The following is a 19,953-nucleotide window of genomic DNA, read 5'->3' as shown; positions in this document are numbered from 1 at the left end:
TTAATCAATTAGGTCATTCTCTTAATTGATTAAAATAGAGACAAATGTTGTGTGTGCTTTAGATCAATTTTAATCGATTATGTTATTATCTTAATTGATTAAAAGTTATTTACAACTTTAATCGATTAAGAAATATGCTTAATGAGTTAAAACATTGACACATACTTAAACATGTACAGTTTGGATCCTAAGTCCAAAATAACTCTATTAATAAATCAAGAACCTATTTCACATAAAATTTATATGAGATTTAACCTAATCTAACAACCTATTCATTTAAGAATTAACATTAAGAATTTCATCATAAAAAAACATACTCAAAAACATAAACTTTACCACATCCTTTGTTTAGTTTGTCTAGTTATATATAACAAATGTATTATATAGTTGTCTAGTTATAAAATCACCATGCATTTGTTTAGTTTGTAATTCTCAGCATCCCATGTCAATTTAGAAAAAGGTGTCAGGGGACATGAAGTGAGATTAAAATCATTTCAAAATAAATCCAATGTGATATTAGAAATTTATTAACTTCGATAATAACTATATTAAAAGCTATGTCGAAACCGACATTTAATTGCTTCATAAGTCTTAAATTGGGAAAGAGGAAAGTAGAAATTGAAAGAGAAAGATGCAACTTTTGTTCTTAGGAAACTCTCGATGTTGTGTTTTCTATCTACCAACGGGTTCCTTAATTATCGGTAATGCCAAGGCACCATTAAAGATTTGTCCGGATGATAAGGCTAGGCAGAAAATGAGATAAATGCATCAATTTCCAAATCTAGATCATCAACTGCAATACGTTTGTCTTCATTCCAAGATCAATATTGGATTTTAATCGTGGGTTGGTTGCTCAGATCCAATTTAGTTATGTGGAATACTTCAGAAAAATTTATGGGTGTTGCCTCCACCACCACCCTATACTTCATCCAGCTCTCCACATTATTTTAAATACAATTATATCTTTAAGTTAAAAAGATTTTTACTTTTACCCTATTTTAAATAATTTGAAACCATAATTTTACTTTCCCAGCACCCACCCACGAAACTCTCTTCCCCTTTTCCCTTTTCCCATTTCCGTTTCACCTCTTCACCTCCCGCACTTCCATTCTTTTTTCTTCCCAGTTTTTTCTTTGGTTTGAAACACTAGTAAAAAAAGTGGTATCTAACGCGCCAAATACGCTTCGGTTAAACAAAAACCGAAGTATACAAACTTATATAACTCGGTTACTGGATGACCCGAAGCAGAATGCAGATATTGCCTCGGTTACTGGATGACCCGAGACCTATACCTCTGCACATAGCACTACAAATCAGACTAACAGCCTTTTGAAAAGCACTATTGCCTCAGTTGCCTCGGTTGGCTACAAAACCGATGCCTATACACGTTTCGACTTCGGGTGTAGATTTTAACCGGTGCCATATGCTATTACTTCGGGTATAGCTTTCATTTTCTGACCTTAACACATTTCGTCGCTCAGCAGCTTCCTCTTCCCTCTCGTGTTGTCCCATTCCTATGTGCAGTATCTTCTTCGTCGTGCACTCCCATTCTTCCTCTGTCACTCCTTGCCTCGTCGCGCCGATCATTGTGCTGCCGGTGGTCTTGCGTGCCTCCTCCCTTCGTCGTCGCGCCAATGCTCGCGCCTCCTTTGTATCTTCATCTTCATCCACCGCTCTAGATCTGCCGCTCCGGATCCGCCGCTCCAGATCTGTCGCTCTAGATCCACCGCTCCAGATTCACCGCTACTGCCTCCCCGCTGCATCCACAACGTCACCACTGCTGCCTCCCCGCTGCCGTCTCTATTGCCGCCATGCCGTGTTGTCCTGGGTTTTTGGATCTTGTTCTTGATCTTCTTTTTGGATCCAAAGACATTGGAAACACCGTTTTCAAATAAAATCCTCCACTGTCAATCTTGTTCTTGGTTTTGTTCTTGATCTAGAGACATTTTTGTTGTTCAATTTTTCAGTCATGGGGACTCTTTCATGGACTCTTCGAAATGGTGGGAGAGTATAGCAGGGGATTAATAAAAAAAAGGTTTAATCCTTTACTACATCCCTATTTATGTACAAATGTCTCAATTGGGTCCTCGTTTTTTAAAGTGTATCAAAATGGTCCTTAATTTTGAAAATTCATAACAATTGAGTCCTTTCCGTTAAGTTGGCTGGACAGCGTTAAAAAAATTTGATGTGTGAGATGCTGAGATGACGAACGAACGCTCGTCCACCAGTGAACGAACGCTCGTCCACCACTGAACGAACGCTCGTCGACCTCTTACCGCTGGACGACCGTTCGTTCCACACTGGACGAGCGTTCGTTCAGTGGTCGCCGAGCGTTCGTTCGCTGGTAGACGAGCGTTCGTTCGGTGGTGGACGAACGTTCGTTCGTCATCTCAGCATCCCACTCATCAATTTTTTTAACGCCGTCCAGCCAACTTAACGGAAAGGACTCAATTGATATGAATTTTCAAAATTAAGGACCATTTTGATACACTTTAAAAAACGAGGACCCAATTGAGACATTCGTACATAAATAGGGATGTAATAAAGGATTAAACCTAAAAAAAAAACAAAACCTTATGACATCGGTTACAGTGACTCGAGACGTAATCCTATCCCTTTACGCCTCGGTTCATAACCGAGGAAAAAAACCTACCCCTTTTTACCTCGTTCGTATACGTCTCGGTCGTAGAACCGGTGAATATAAACAATAATAACCAGTGCCATTTCCTCTTATTGCACTAGTGAAAGCTTCCATTACCGTCGTGGTGTGAAGGAGCGTCGCCGTCTTGGTGTGGAAGAACATCGAGGAGCGTCCAGAGCATCAACCAGCGTGAGAAAGTATACATCAACGGATGTCCCCTAATAAAACAAACCCTAAAATAAAAAATGTAACCTTTAAACGGAGGTGACATCCTTCAACAGATGTCAACATCCGTTTAAGGAAAAATGACGTTTTTCCTTAAACGGATGTTGACATCCGTTGAAGGATGTCACCTTCGTTTAAAGGTTACGTTTTTTATTTTAGGGTTTTATTTTAAGGTTTATTCGAATACGTACCTGGAGGAAGCACGACACGCACTGCACCACTCCACGCACTACACCACGAGAGCGACACTGCACCACGAGAGGGAGACTACTTGATAATTCTTTCCACCACCACCAACCTTTGCAACTTGTAGTATCTCACAACGACGAAAGAAAGAGAGGAAGAAGTATAATGTTAAAATGAAAGAAAAGTATTTTACTCATGTACGAGACTAGAATAGGTGAAATAGGTTGTAAATGGGTAAAATTAAAAAACAATAACCCTAAAAATAAAATTTTACTAAGGAGCAAAATAGTAAATGGTACTAAGGAGCAAAATAGTAAATGGGAGGTGGAGAGAGAAAGGTGTGGTGGTGGAGAGAGCAACACCCAAAATTTATTAGGTCAGTGTGATTTTCTTTTTCTAATCAAATTATATTTTTTTTATCCACTCCTATGTAGAGCCAATGGTTTTACTCCATTTTAAAAGATAAAGTATAAATAAAAAATAAAAAAAAAATTAAATAAAATATATATTTCTAAAATTTTAGTTATGTTAATAAAATTAATTTTAATTTTAGAAATGATGATTCTATGTATAGATTGTAAAAGATGGGTATCATAAAAAAATATTTTTGGAAATGTAATTATTATTTTATAAAGTTTGGTGACACATTTTAGAAATCACATATGTCAAAACTTATTTAGTATCTTTACAAACATTTTGTAATTTTGTAAAACTTATTATGTGTACTTTATTTATAAAATTTTTATTGTTCTATCCATCTGATCTTCAAAAATATTTTAAGATACCAAAATTTTAATTATAACCGTATAAAAATTTTAAAAAACTAAATATATTATAATTAAAAAATAATTTCATTCATATTTTAAAATATTTTATTTTTATTTTTATTTGCTTTAATTTGATTTTTATTTTAAAATATTTGATATAATTAAGTGTTTTTGGTTAATACTGTACTAATACCATTAAATAGATATAGCATGTTATTTCATGTTTTTTAATTTTCTTTTAATTTATATCAAATTAATGTCATGTCATATAATAGTGACAAATCACATTATCATGTTTCACTATCATATCAGATGTCATTGTCTTCGTCTCTATTTAATTCTTATACTTTTATTTTATTCAATTTAGTTTTAATTGTTCTTAAAATTAAATAATTTCACCACTCTCTAAACTAAAAAGAAACTTAACTTTTATATAAATATAATACAAATATTTTATTAAAATTAATTTTTTTATTAAATATTTTTAACAAGGAAAGTTATGATGTTTTCCCCTCAACCTTACCTCTTTGTAACGCACAAGTATCAAAAGAAAAAAAAGAATTACTAACGGTTAGGAAAGTAAAAAATCAGTAGATAATGACTTTTTACGAAGGATTACTAGCGCGCCAAAATCTTTTGATAATAATGTAATTAGTAACATTTACTAACAAAATTCTATACTTGTCATAATTACTGACGAAAATTTATGGATAATTATATGAAAAATCTATTGATAATTAGAGAAAGAAAAAATATGTAGATAATTATAAGAGGAAAAATTCATCAATAAATTTTGTCAGTGATTTTGTGATTCAGTTCACATTTTTCCTCCTATCTCTTTCTTTTTTTTCTTAGTTTTTCATTTTTTTTTAATGAAGACATGTGAGCCTCTCCTTCATTTTCCTTGGCCATTGTTTTTTAGCATTTAGTGATTACAAAAGGGAATGGATGTTTGATGTGATTAGATGGGAAACTTTGATCAAGTTGTCTCCTTTCAAGAAGCATAAAGATTCTAAATGTCATGTATTTTCGTGGGGCAACAAATTCATCGCTCTTTTTATCAACAAATTTATTAATAAAAGGTTTAATCCTTTTCGACATCCTTATTTATGTATGAATGTCTCAATTGGGTCCTCGTTTTTTAAAGTATATCAAAATGGTCCTTAATTTTGAAAATTGATATCAATTGAGTCCTTTCCGTTAAGTTGGGTGGACGGCGTTAAAAAAATTGATGAGTGGATGCTGAGATGACGAACGAACGCTCGTCCACCAGCGAACGAACGCTCGTCCATCAGCGAACGAATGCTCGTGGACCACCGAACGAACGGTCGTCCAGTGTGGAACGAACGGTCGTCTAGCAGTAAGAGGTCGACGAGCGTTCGTTCTCTGGTGGACGAGCGTTCGTTCTCTGGTGGACGAGCGTTCGTTCGCTGGTGGACGAGCGTTCGTTCGTCATCTCAGCATCCACTCATTAATTTTTTTAACGCCGTCCAGCCAACTTAACGGAAAGGACTCAATTGATATCAATTTTCAAAATTAAGGACCATTTTGATACACTTTAAAAAACGAGGACCCAATTGAGACATTCGTACATAAATAGGGATGTCGAAAAGGATTAAACCTAAAAAAATTGTTAATAAATGAAATATGAATTATTGATAACTTTATTGACAAAAAAAATTTGTCAATAAAAAAAATAAGAATTATCGACAGATTTTTTCATCGATAAATGAAATATGTATTTTTGACATAATTGTTGATGAATATCTCCATCGATAATAGATTTGTCAATAATTAAAATTTTAAAATTCATCAGTAAAATATGTCGATAATTTAAATTTATCGATGAGTTCATTTCCATTAGTAAAATTTTGTCGATAATTGTATGAAATTTTGTAGTGAAAGGAGAGTTGTGATTTTCCCCTCGATAGGTTTCTCTCACTATTGATGTAGACCATGAGTTGTTGTTATCTCTTTAGCAAGCGTACCAAATCGTTTTAAGTAATAAACCGGTAAGACCGGATATCGTATCCCAAGAGACTTATATGACACTTTACAATCGTATAATTATCTAACTAATTTAGACTAAAGAATATTTCCATTTAATGTGAATTTAGTGCAATGAAAATAAACATCATATATAAGTAATAGATTGAACTTCTTGGAGTTAAAACACTTGAAAATTAATTGATTAAAGATGATACGATATGGAATGAAGATGTTGGAGAATGATTTTACCTACTACACTCTCATGCAAATGGACATTACTATTACTTTATTTAATTAATTGCTCATGTCAACCTACTACATTACTCAAACACAATCCCTTGGTAGAGAGAGCCTAGACTCACTCATTAAATTCCAATCCCTTGGTAACCTAAAAAGTTCATCTACATTAAGAATAGTGGTTTAAGACAACTAAAGGGCAAAGCTCTATCCCTAGACACAATTTCCTTTAGGTGTTTATTCCAGTTCAAGGTTCACACAATACTTCCCAATATCAAGCAAACCTAAGAATCATGCTATGGTTGATCAAGTCACAACAAGCTTTAAGAGAAGGAAATAAACACTCACAATAAATGAAAGAAACTTATATTCATTAAACACAAGTGCATTTACAAGAAAGTTTCGTAGTTAAATCATTCCCCAACAAAATGAACTTAGCTCTCCATAGTCATGGAGAGCTTGAGCTTACAATGGAAGAAAATGGAAGATATAGAGACCCAAGGAGGAAGAATGGAGAGTTCCCATTGCTCACAACCAGTTCCCAAAGGTCCAAAAATGGTGTTTCGAGCTTTAGCCACCAAGAAGATGGCACCCTCATTGCACGGAAGCCTTAAATAGGTCTAGGGTTCCATGTCAGCAAAAGTCGCGCCCAGCCCCCTTCCTCTGTGGTGCCCAGGTGCGAGGTCTGCGTAGGAGTTGCGTGAAGAATGGCGCTCGGCCCCCTGTCTAGGGCGCCTAGGCGCGAGGTCTGCACAGGAGTTGCGTGGAGAATGGCGCCCGGCCCCCTGTCTAGGGCACCCAAGAGCGAGGTCTGCGCAGAAAATGGGGCTCAGCCCCCTTCTGGGGCACCCTGGCGTGAGAAATCTTCCATGATCCTTCAAAACACTTGCTTTTTGTAGCTTTTCCTAGGCTCCCACTCTTGGTAGCTTAGATGCTCCTCCAAAGCACACAAATTGCCTACAACTTGAGGAATTAGTGATAAAAACTCCTATGTATAGCCTAAGCTAAACGTATTCACAAAGTTAGATAAAAGAGAGGATTAAGCATGTTTCAAGCTTCAAGAGAGTCGATTTGGTAAGAAAATTGCACCACAGATAATGGTAAGAATTACCGTTATCAATTGTTCAATGATAATGCCCTACAGTGCTTGGTGGTCTTACGTAATTTGTTTAATTTTGTGTGAATTATTTGTTGAATTATATCCTTTGATATATTTTACAAATATTATTTGGTTAACTTAGGTAAAATGTGGGTCAACCATACACCATGAATTCATTGCAGCTGATATGATGAGGATGATGTTATAGATGTTTGAGATGTTACTACTCGAGTCCCCGTGCCCTTAAGGATGTTTAAAGACAATGGGACAATGTTAACTCTTTGGCAAGTGAACCAATTTGTTACAAGTAGTAAAATGGAAGTTCAAGTTTCATTTTTTTCAAGGGATTTGTGATTGTTTATGAAATTACTATTTTGATAAAAGTCACGATTTTATTCATAGCAAGAAAAGCGTATTTTAAACAACAAAATTATAAGAGTTATTATGTGATTCAATAAAATCTTCATCAAGATTGAATTTCATGAACCAAAATACTACTATAATCTATACAATAATTTATTCCTATATCAAAACCACTTGGGTGTTCCATCTATGTCAAATTCATTTTCCAACTATTAGATTCTTTCAGATAGCATGATATTTAATCATACACATAAATAATCTAGATAAAATATATGAACAAGAAAGAAATTATATTGCATCAAAAAATCTAACTCAAATTTGAATTCATTACATCCAATCCTAATTAAATGGGAGATTAACTACTCCTATGCATCTAGAACATACAAGTTGGATGAAATGGATGGATTGAACGAAGTTATGATGTCCTAAAATTTCCTTTGACCGAAAATCCAAGTGTTTCTACATTTCCACACACTAAAGGTGTCTGTTTTATTTCGTTCATGACATAATAACCACTTTCAAAAATTAATCTCTAGTTGCACGAGCTTTGGTATTCGCTAGGTGAGAAACAACTTCTGTTTCACTTCCAATTGTTCTGTCTTGCTAAGCGAGACAACATACTTATTGGACGAGTATTAGGCTTGGGCATTGAGATTTTTTTTATGTAGGTCTATATGAGGGTGGTAAAATATATGAACTTGGTATTGAAAAAAAAAATATCACTCATGTTAAAAAAGTAATTTTTTATATTGGTTATAATAGTAACTTGTTTCGACAAGATTTAGATCTCTAATCCAAAACATTCAAAGTTGTCTGCTCTGATGTCCAGTTGCGCTGTCTTCTCTCTTCTCCTTGTCCAAGCCGCAGGGGAGGGTGCCTGCAAAAGACACTCCGACGCTCAAGTCAGTGACTTTGCGTAATAATCTTGTCATGAAGATTAGTTCTCAGAGTTCAAAGTTCAATTAAAAGTTACATCTCCTCTTTGTCAGACAAATATTTATAAATTATAATGAGCTTACCAATAAATGACAATATTAATCATTAATCACCAATGAATGACAATATTAATTGTTAATAAATGACAATTATTTTCATTAACTTCCCGATAGTTATTGCTATTGTGCTGATTTTACCGATCGGTTCATTGACCTGAGAGGTATCATCAGTCGACTAACTCTTCTGCACATTTACCGTTCAATCGCCTATAAAACATTGCGTTTTTTATGTCGATTAGAATCTTAACTAATATAAAAAATTACATTTTTCTATCAGTTAGCAGTCCAATCAACAAAACAAAAATATAAATCATATGTAGATTTATTTTTCTCATAAAGAAATTTTTTTATCAGCTTCAGAACTGATATAAAAAATAGATATTTTATACTAATTTTAGAACTGATATAAAAAATCAAATACTTTTGTCGCAACCGGAAAAAAAATCGCGACAGGACGACGATCCAAAAAAGATAAATAAATTTTGATTAAAGAGATTGGAGTCGCCACCATAGTTTATTCTGGAAAACTACGGAAAAACCATAAAATGATAAGGCATGGTCTATTAGAACCAGATTCTTGGTTCGGGAGTCGGTTACGTGTAGGGAAGGTATTAGCACCCTACAACGCCTGCCTTAAGGCAGTACCTTTAACTAAATACGCAAATATGATGTGGTTTTCAAAATGTTTAACTTTCCCTTAAAATAAAACTCGAAAGAAACAAACAATATTTTTTAGGTTTTTGAGCCCGACAAGGATTGACCTTGCTCCTACGTATTCCCATTCAGAATGAGAAATCAGGGTTCCGTAGTTCATTTTAGAAACTGTTTGAGAAATTTGTTTGAAGAAATTGATTTTGGATTTTTGGGAAGTGAACCTGACAAGGACTGGCCTTGCTCCTACGTATCTCCATTTTTGATGGAGAATCAAGGATCACGTAGTTCTGGCAGGCGATATTGTTTGTTGTTTTGAAAAGTAGATGTTTTTAGTTTTTGATGATTTTATGTTTTTTTTTTTGTATTTTCATGAAACAAACAGAAAAGGTTTTTAGCACAAGGACGATGCGTGCGATCACACATGTGCCTAAACCTTTGAAATATACTTTTATTTAAGAAAGAGAAAAGGTTTTTAGCACAAGAACGATGCGTGCGATCACACATGTGCCTAGACCTTTAAAACATATTTTTGGCGTTTTTGGAGAAAGAGTAAAGGTTTTTGGCACAAGGACGATGCGTGCGATCACACATGTGCCTAAACCTTCAAAACGTATTTTTGGCGTTTTTGGAGAAAGAGTAAAGGTTTTTGGCACAAGGACGATGCGTGCGATCACACATGTGCCTAAACCTTTAAAACATATTTTTGTAATTTTTAATTTTTAATTTTGTATTTTTCTTTTTATTTTTAATTTTTATATTATTGTTTTTTTTTTATGAACAAATCTGACAAAACAAATAGATACAATATACGAGAGTTATCATACATAGCCACTGAAAATAAAACAATAAAAAAAAAGTATTAAAGAGCATAAAAAAAACAACCAATAAGCATAAAAGTGTAGAGATAAAAACCAGAGGTGTGGAAAGAATTGAAGCTCTTTGGTTTGGGCCCAAAACCTCTCTTTTTTGTCTTTGTACCTGTCAGGGCTGCAAGAACGAAAATGGAGGTGCATCCTGAAATGTGTGAGCCCAATTGTCTCCTTTTTTTTTTAAAAATAAGGGTTTGGATGGGTCCGAGTCCAGGAAATGGATAGGGGTGCGCAGGTGAGAAAACAGGGTGTGGCAAGCAGGAAAAAGGTTATTATTATTTTTATTTTATTATTTTTTTTTATTATTTTTTTTTTAAAAAAAGGAAACCGGCCCAACAACCATGGGTTGTTTATTTAGAAGCATTTTACTTCCCATGATGAAGTCTGAATCTGGTGCACACCCATACCACAGTCTCTCTGATTCCGCCTTGCTTCCACCGCCTCCTACTTCACGTTTATCTTCCCCACTGAACCGGTCATCAAGAGCCGCGGCCTAGGGCGTCGCCGACGATGCCGTTCGTCGTCACCGGAATTGGCCGCCGCGAGTCGCGGCTTGAAGCATCGCCGCTCACCACCGGAATCGAGCCCCGCGTCACTGCCTCTTCGGACCAGCCGCCACGCCGTGCCTCGATCCGGCTACCCAGGGAGGGGTTTCACCTCTGCCGCACCTGCACACGGGCCGCCGCTTCCGCTGAAGTATCTTCTGTCTTTCCCCCAATATGCTTGGGTTTTCTCCTTTTGGTGGTTTGAATCTGTTTAGGTGTTCTTTGCTGCCAGAGTGGAGAAAGATTTTGATTTTTGCAGTTAATGGTGTAGTCAATGATGGATGATGGGTGTTGATGACCACGGGTGAGAGGATCAGAGGGAGCCAGTGAGTAGCGTGTGATGGGTGGGTAGGTACGGGTTATTGATGGTGAAAGGGGATATCTGAAGAATGGATGAAGGCATCAATGGCGTTTTTGAACGATGATAGTTGTAGTGGATGATAGATTATGGTCGAAGATGGGGTGAATTCACGGGTGTTGTGGATAATGGAGTGATGAGCCGAGGGGTGGTAAATGGATGAGGTAGGAGTATGGGAGAAGAGAATTAGCAGAGAGAAAGAGATGAAGATCCGGTGCTGGCCGTGAGATGTTTATGGGCTAAGATGAAGGGTGTTTATGGAGGCTGAGGACGATGATGATGTTGGAGGTGAATATGGATGATGAGCAGAGAAACCCCCCCTCTGCAGTGAAGATTATGGCCTCTTTAAAATTGGCAGAAGGGTGCCATTGTCGGCAGTTTTGATTGGAGATGAGGAGCGTCGGCAGCTTTGATTGGAGGATGCTTGGGTGTCGACATGGTCTCACGCGGTCGACCTCGACAAAGCTCCCGCTCGACCTCGACAAAGTTCACGCGGTCGACCTCAACAAAGCTCCTGCTCGACCTCGACAAAGCTCCCGCTCGACCTCGACAAAGTTCACGCAGTCGACCTCGACAAAGCTCCCGCTCGGCCTCGACAAGTCAGTCTCGACAGGTCCTTATGCGGTCAGAATCGGCAAGTCTTCACCGATCAACCTTGATAATGATCCAATGCTCCCAGGAGTGATTGGCAAATAATTGAAGAAGAAAGTGGAGGGGTCTCCCGTTTACCTAAAGAGGTAACAGCTGCAAGTGGTGGGTCCCTCCACCTCTAGTGCGCCAGCCATTACAAAACACCATCATTTTATTACCTTCTGAGTGGACTGTGCATAATGAGGGAATATTCCCTTAACTCAGATAAATAAGGAAGGTATGCATCTATTCTGATAAGCATGATAAACGGGTAAAGAACCCATTCTGGCGTCGGAGTTTTTCCATTGCAGGTCCACCCCATTACACCAGACACCGGCGGCAGGAAGAGAAGCAGGTGAAGACGAAGGGAGGAGCACGCATCAACAGCAGGAAGAGGAGTGTTTCGGGACTGTAGTGGCAGGAATCCTCTCTGTTCCAGTTCGGCAGAAACATTTTGGCGCCGATTGTGGGGACGAGTGGCATCCCCATGAAACCACGTAAAGCCAGAGATTGAAGACACCCAATGGTAACTACAAGAAACATGAAGGAGCAAAGTACCAGAGATTTAATAAGAGAGTTGCAGGCCCAGATTTAAAGGGGAACCGACACCCTTGCAGGTCGCCCGACCAACCAGTCTATTGCCTTTCACGGTAACAATCATGCAGACGCCAATGCCCGAAAAGACTCCCCCCGTATTAGATAAGTATGATGGTTCGGCTGATCCGGACAACCATTTAAGAACGTTCTGTAATTCAATGGCGTTCTATACAGACAGTGACCCTATCATGTGTAAAGCATTCTCATTGTCACTAAAGGAAGAGGCCTTGGAATGGTACCATACTCTTCCTCCCAACTCAGTGGATTGTTTCGCTACTGTGGAAGACCTCTTTAGGAGACAATATGCGTCCAATCGAAAACAGGAGATAACACCAGTGGATTTAATAAACACTAAGCAGGAGAAAGGAGAAACTTTGAAGGCCTTTATGAAGAGATATACTGAAACTGCGCGACGAGTTAGAGAGGTAGACCAATCTTTTATTATTAATAATCTGCCTTCGTGTATGAGACCAGGATATTTTGCGAAGAAATTGTATGCGCGGCCTCCAAAAACGATGGAGGAACTCCAAGACCGAACAACTGAATTCATCCGAATGGAGGAAATGCGCTTGACGCAGAAGAAGCGACATCAAGAAAGAGAGGCTGGCGGAAGTGGAAAGGACGGCAAACGACCGTTCGGCAATCACGATAAGAATAGAGAGTTTCCCAGGCCATTCAAGTTTCACCATTATACGACACTCAACGCGCCAAGAGCAAAGGTTCTTGAAGAAGCCTGTAGAGCAGAACTTATCACACCTTTAAGAAAGCCATCTCCAAGAAATGCAGACGAAAGAAGAAGTTGCCGTTATCACCAAAACCATGGACATAATACCGAAGACTGCATCACGGTAAAAAATGAAATAGAGAGTCTTATCCGGGCAGGACATCTACGAAGGTATATAAAGGAAGCAAGATACGACCCCCCTGAGGAGGGATACGCCAGAAGGAACCCCGACCGACGGCATGGCTATAGTCGCAGTCCCAATCGTAGTCGAGAACGGTCGGTTCGTGGAGTGATTAACTAAAAAGAAGTATCAACAATTTTACTATTATCATGTTTGAATTCGATCTCATTTAATCCATGCTTTTGTTATTAATTATGTTTGAGGACGATCAATTGCTCCCGAAGAGGATAAATAAAATCACATTCAATGAAAACGGATAAGAGGTAAACTCCTCTATAAACATTTGAAGACCGACAGCAAATCCCGCTCGGATAAGAGGTAAACTCCTCTATAAACATTTGAAGACCGACGGTAGATCCCGCTCGGATAAGAGGTAAACTCCTCTATAAACATTTGAAGACCGACGGTAAATCCCGTTCGGATAAGAGGTAAACTCCTCTATAAACATTTGAAGACCGACGGTAGATCCCGCTCGGATAAGAGGTAAACTCCTCTATAAACATTTGAAGACCGACGGTAAATCCCGTCCGGATAAGAGGTAAACTCCTCTATAAACATTTGAAGACCGACGGTAAATCCCATCCGGATAAGAGGTAAACTCCTCTATAAACATTTGAAGACCGACGGTAAATCCCGCCCGGATAAGAGGTAAACTCCTCTATAAACATTTGAAGACCGACGGTAAAATCCGCTCGGGTAAGTAGCAAAACTTTGAATTCAGGAACCTAGATCAAACTCTTTAAAAACAAGGGAAAAAACCCTCAAAACTCATAAGTCTTATAGTGAACCGTTCGGTTAACAACCAAACGATTAACTCAGACTTGGGGGGCATGTTACTATGGGTCTCGACAAAGCTTGGGTGTCGACATGGTCTCACGCGGTCGACCTCGACAAAGCTCCCGCTCGACCTCGACAAAGTTCACGCGGTCGACCTCGACAAAGCTCCTGCTCGACCTCGACAAAGCTCCCGCTCGACCTCGACAAAGTTCACGCAGTCGACCTCGACAAAGCTCCCGCTCGGCCTCGACAAGTCAGTCTCGACAGGTCCTTATGCGGTCAGAATCGGCAAGTCTTCACCGATCAACCTTGATAATGATCCAATGCTCCCAGGAGTGATTGGCAAATAATTGAAGAAGAAAGTGGAGGGGTCTCCCGTTTACCTAAAGAGGTAACAACTGCAAGTGGTGGGTCCCTCCACCTCTGGTACGCCAGCCATTACAAAACACCATCATTTTATTACCTTCTGAGTGGACTGTGCATAATGAGGGAATATTCCCTGAAATCAGATAAATAAGGAAGGTATGCATCTATTCTGATAAGCATGATAAACGGGTAAAGAACCCATTCTGACTTGAGCGTCGGAGTTTTTCCATTGCAGGTCCACCCCATTACACCAGACACCGGCGGCAGGAAGAGAAGCAGGCGAAGACGAAGGGAGGAGCACGCATCAACAGCAGGAAGAGGAGTGTTTCGGGACTGTAGCGGTAGGAATCCTCTCCGTTCCAGTTCGGCAGAAACAACGGGTGTTGTGGATAATGGAGTGATGAGCCGAGGGGTGGTAAATGGATGAGGTAGGAGTATGGGAGAAGAGAATTAGCAGAGAGAAAGAGATGAAGATCCGGTGCTGGCCGTGAGATGTTTATGGGCTAAGATGAAGGGTGTTTATGGAGGCTAAGGACGATGATGATGTTGGAGGTGAATATGGATGATGAGCAGAGAAACCCCCCCTCTGCAGTGAAGATTATGGCCTCTTTAAAATTGGCAAAAGGGTGCCATTGTCGGCAGTTTTGATTGGAGATGAGGAGCGTCGGCAGCTTTGATTGGAGGATGCTTGAAAGTGGAGATGTTTGGTAGCTGTGGTTGGAGGGTTGCAAAAATTATTGGGTTGGTGGAAGATAATCGGAGGGTTGGTGAAGTGGGAAACATTAGTGGAAGATTGTGGGAATCAAGGGGCCCAGGAACGAGGGGTGATCAGGACGAGCGGTAGGAAGGGGAGGTGATGGACGAGCGGTTAAAAGGGGAGGTTAGTTGGACGAGCGGCAGACCGGGAGTGATAAGGACGAGCGTAGATGAGGGGGAACGAATTGGGCGAGCGGTCGCACGCATAGGCCGAGCGCTCAAAACCGAACGCTGGAAGAAATTAAGCACAAATGCTGAAGACAAACACATGGAGACCGAACGTTCAAATGAAGACCGAACGTTCAGTAAACAATCATGGCCGAACGGTAAACCTTCGAGGCCGAACGGTCGAGGACGAGCGGCCGAACGGTTGAAAAGCCTGTGGTTGACCGAACGTTGAGGCTGAGGACGAACGTCCTAAATTAACGAATGGCCGAACGGTCGAAAAGGGAACGAGTTGAAGATGACCGAACGGTTGAGCATTAGCGTCCGAACGTCACTCAGGTCGAATGAACGAACAGTTGAGAACGAGCGTCCGAACATCATTATCGCTTGGTAAAGGACGAACGGTCTGCAACATTTCAATAGAGGACGAACGGTTTCATTCAGGGTGAAGGGGACGAACGCTGGATAAAATTAAACAACAGTACGAACGCTAAAGAGAAACGTCATTGAGACCGAGCGTTAAAAGGAAGACCAAACGTTCGTTAAACAATATAACCGAACACTAACTAACACATGACCGAACGCTCATGAATATACTAGAGAAACGAATGGCCGAACGCTTGAACTACTGTAATCGCTGACCGAACGGTAAGGACGAACGGTTGAACGGTTGAATGCACAGTAGATGGCGAACGGTCACGTAGGATAAAGGAAGAACGTTTAGAAGAGGAGAAAGCGAACGCCCAATGATGCAGGACGAACGCTAATGGTCAGGTACGGACGAACGGTATATGACGAACGATCTAATGATTGTCCGAACGTCAATGAGACCGATTGGCCGAACGGTCGAGTCGTGGAAATCTATTGCATGACCGAACGGTTGAGCTTGAGAGTTGCCGAACGTTTACGAGACCATATGGCCGAACGTTCGAAAGCTTGAAAGTTGGAAAGTTTGAGACTGAAGGACCGACAACATGCGAGACCGAACAGCCGAACGTCTGTTATGATCAAGAACGAACGGTTGTATGCAAAGAGAAAGAACGGATGTCAAAAGGATATGGAGATGAGAAGACCAAGGTAGAGGATGAACGGTTGAAAGCTGAGAGTTGCCGAACGTCGTAGAGGTTGAATGGACGAACGGTCGAATATTGCATAGGACGAACGGTCGCGCAGGTCAGAGGACGAGCGGTTGAGGACGAACGTGCTTCTCTTTTATTTATTTTTTTTTTATTTTTTCTATTTTTATTTTTTTTTATTTATTTTTTTTATTTTTATTTTTTTTACTCATGATGAAAATAAAATAAAATAAATCTATTAGTCAATCCGGACGAAATTGGGTGTTGACAACTTTCTATCGTGATGGTTAAAAAAGGCTTTTATGGCATAACGAGTAAACCATCAAAGTAAGGAGTTTTTACTAAAAAAAATTAGTAACTCATCTTTCTAGTATATTTTCTTCTCTCTTAACTAAGTTATGACTTATTAATATGCACGAGTGACAGGATTTGATATCAGTTTGTAAGAAATAATAAAAATATATACGACTTACAAACCAATTGATACTTGATTGAATAAAAGTGGCTTTTATATAGCCTTTACAAACCATACATCAATAAAGACTTCATCTTCTAATCTATAGCATCACTGTTTTAGCAAATTATTCACTATATGTTGTAAAATTAAATACATCTTCATCTCCTATTTTATAGTTTTGTGCAAAGACCTCTTTCAGAACAATTAAAAAACAGACATGGTTTAACCAGAATATCAAGTGGAGTGGTTTTAGTGTTGGTTAATCCAAAAGTTTCAGACATATCAAGAGCTTCAGTTAACGGGTTTAAGATTTCGAAATGTTGTAAAAAACTAGCAAGAACTAAATGAACAACTTGAAGGCCATAAGATATTCCTGGACAAATCCTTCAACCTCCTCCAAATGGTAACAACTCAAAATGATGACCCTTCATGTCAATATCTTTATGAGTTGTGAGAAACCTTTCTGGTTTAAACTCTAATGGATCTGACCAAACATATTCATCTGTGTGGATCTTCCAAAGATTTGTAATCAAACGGGTTCCCTTTGTGACATTGTAGCCATTTATAGTACAATCCTCTGTGAATTCATGAGGTGCAGAAAGAGGAGCTGGAGGGTACAGTCTTAACGTTTCTTTGACTGTAGCTTGAAGGTATATTAACTTAGTAATGTCATTCTCACTTAGCCATTTCTCTTTACCAACTATGTGAAGCTCTTCTTTAACTTTTTCCAATACATTAGGGTTTCTTAATATCAAACACATTGCCCAGGTAAGGGCTTTGTTACCAAAGTAGGCAAAAATGTGGTATTTATTACCAAAGTAGGCAAAAATGTGGTATTTATTACCAAAGTAGGCAAAAATTGACTAAAAGTGAAGTCGTGGGGGGTCCAAATGACTTCAAATGAAGAAGTCGTGCACCCCCTGCACGACTTCACATTGTTCATTGCAACAGTGTTGAAGTCGTGCACCCCAAAGACGACTTCTGGGTCCTGTAATCGATTACCATTTTTTGCTAATCGATTACACAATGTTGAAATCCTGACGCCTGCAAGACTGGAAATGTGAAGGCAGAAAACGTACTGGTAATCGATTACGCCATTTTGGTAATCGATTACCAGGTGGGTTATGTTGGAAGAAGCACTCTTGCGTGAAACTTTCTGGAAAAATCGCGCCCGACGCCCCTTTGTCGCGCTCGGGCGCGGAGGATCTGTATGTGGACGAGCGTTCACTGAAAATGGACGAGCGTCCACTTCTCCTGCCAAGTGTCCACTGAGCGCATCTCGACGAGCGTCCTCTTAGCTAGATGGACGAACGTCCTCTTAGCTTTCTGGACGAGCGTTCTCTCTGCCTGGCTGGACGAGCGTCCTCTTCTACCTGGACGAGCGTCCGCTTCTGCCTGGACGAGCGTCCTCTTCTGTAATCGATTACACATGTTTTGTAATCGATTACCAGTGCATTTGGTGGCATACAAATTTGAAGTCGTACAAGTGGTCATGATTTCAACACTCTGTAATCGATTACCATTACATTGTAATCAATTACAAAGTCTTGAAGTCATTTTTGGGGTACACGACTTCAACACTGTTGCTATGAACAGTGTGAAGTCGTGCAGGGGGCACGACTTCTTCATTTGAAATCGTTTGAGCCCCCACGACTTCTCCATTTTCGTAAATTTGGTTGAATTTGCCCATTTTGGTAATATTATAGGCAAATATGCCTAGTTTGGTGCAAAAACCCCCAGGTAAGAGTAGCACTGATTGTGTCAGTTGCTCCTGCAATTATTGTCTGCAAAACAAATATGCAATGAAAGAAATGTATAAGTAGCAATTTATACAATATAGCAGAGAATCGAAATTCATGTATGAACATATATACATACCAGTACAGTGGATTTGATCATGGTATCTGCATCGACCCCATTATTCGTTTGTCCATCAAGCATTGAAATCATGACGTCCATGAAATCTTGAAATCCATCAACCTTTCCACCCAAAGCCTTGTTTTGTCTATGCTCCTCTAACCACTCACTTACAAGACTATCCATTTCCTTGGCAGTTTCTTTCATGGCCTTCTCATGGCCTCCAAAATCAAACCATCTCAACCAAGGAACAGCATCTCCCACTGTGAACACCCCGAAAAGACGCATGAACTCCTTCACAGCCTTCACACATCTTCCTGCCTTCTCATCATCCACGGTTCCTAAACTAAAATATCGCTTTCCCAAAACCATTTGAAGAACAACGTTGAATATCAAATGAGAAAACCATTGCTTCAACTCCACCAAGGCATAGCCACACTCGTTCTTGTTGCTACACCAAAAGTTAAAGAGCTCCTTGATGGAACCTTGAACTTCTGACTCAAAAACATGACGTAGCTGCTTCACTCGGTGAGGGGAGAGAATCTCTGAAGTAGCAATCTTTCTAGTTGTTCGCCAATAGGGACCACATGGTGCTACGGAGAACATGGCTTTGTTGTAGGTCATGTGTTCGGCGGCAGCAAGCTTGGGGCGAGAGGAAACCACCGTGTCGTTTGTGGTGAAGCATTCCTTTGCCATTTCCCAGTTGCTGATTACCAAAGTCTTTTTTGAACCAAGTTGGACGGTGAAAATGGGTCCATATTTGTCAGCCAAAGCACCCAAAGTTCTATGGGGTGCCTTCGAATCATTCAACAATGGAAGATGACCAAGTATTGGCCATGCACCTGCAACTGTGGGAGCCTCTTTTCCTTTGGAAAATTTGAAGAAACGACAGAAAAAGAAACAGAAGAGGGTTAGAGAAACAAGTCCAATCGCAGAGACATTTAGATCCATTTTATCGAAGAGATGATTGTGTGTGCGTAGTATACTTGAGGCCACGAAGATTGGATTTTAATAAGAGTAGTAATAGGGTGACACGCCTACGTGTCACTTACACTCGTTTGACACGGTCCAGGTCAGCTTTTTTTAAAAAAAATTGCAATGTGATGGAGGGTAAAAGTGGAAAAACACCTATTGGGGGACGTTTCTTGTTTAGGTTAAGAATCTAAATCCCCATTTCAGTTTTCTTTCAAAACTCGATTTCCACCACTGTTGTATGGTTCCCATTTTCATGTTTGAGGCAGTTTAGTGGTTTGTTGTGAACGTTATTCAGGCGCTGAAGTGGTTTATTGTGGAGGCTTGTGCTTGGTGTATCGATTTGTGTCGCGTGTGTCGTCTTCGGGTTTGAGGTACAGGTTTTTGATTTTATTTTTTTTGTCTTAGGCTTTGTAGTTTTTGTCCCAATGTCATTTTTTGCTATATCGGTTTATTGATTTGGGGTT

General features: G+C 39.5%; 1 protein-coding gene and 1 pseudogene across 1 annotated transcript; one reads left to right on the top strand and one right to left on the bottom strand.

The window, feature by feature from the left end:
- Window positions 1-12,229: 12,229 nt before the first annotated feature.
- LOC128193515 (uncharacterized) lies at window positions 12,230-13,180 on the top strand. The gene has a single exon (XM_052867131.1). The coding sequence runs from the start codon at window positions 12,230-12,232 to the stop codon at window positions 13,178-13,180; it is 951 nt and encodes a 316-aa protein (XP_052723091.1).
- Window positions 13,181-16,827: 3,647 nt separating this feature from the next.
- On the bottom strand, window positions 16,828-19,465 carry LOC108319344 (cytochrome P450 82A4-like; annotated as a pseudogene).
- Window positions 19,466-19,953: the final 488 nt, after the last annotated feature.

Source organism: Vigna angularis, chromosome 8, assembly GCF_016808095.1.
Source record: "Vigna angularis cultivar LongXiaoDou No.4 chromosome 8, ASM1680809v1, whole genome shotgun sequence".
NCBI lineage: Eukaryota > Viridiplantae > Streptophyta > Magnoliopsida > Fabales > Fabaceae > Vigna > Vigna angularis.
This window is presented reverse-complemented; position numbering and strand designations above follow the sequence as displayed.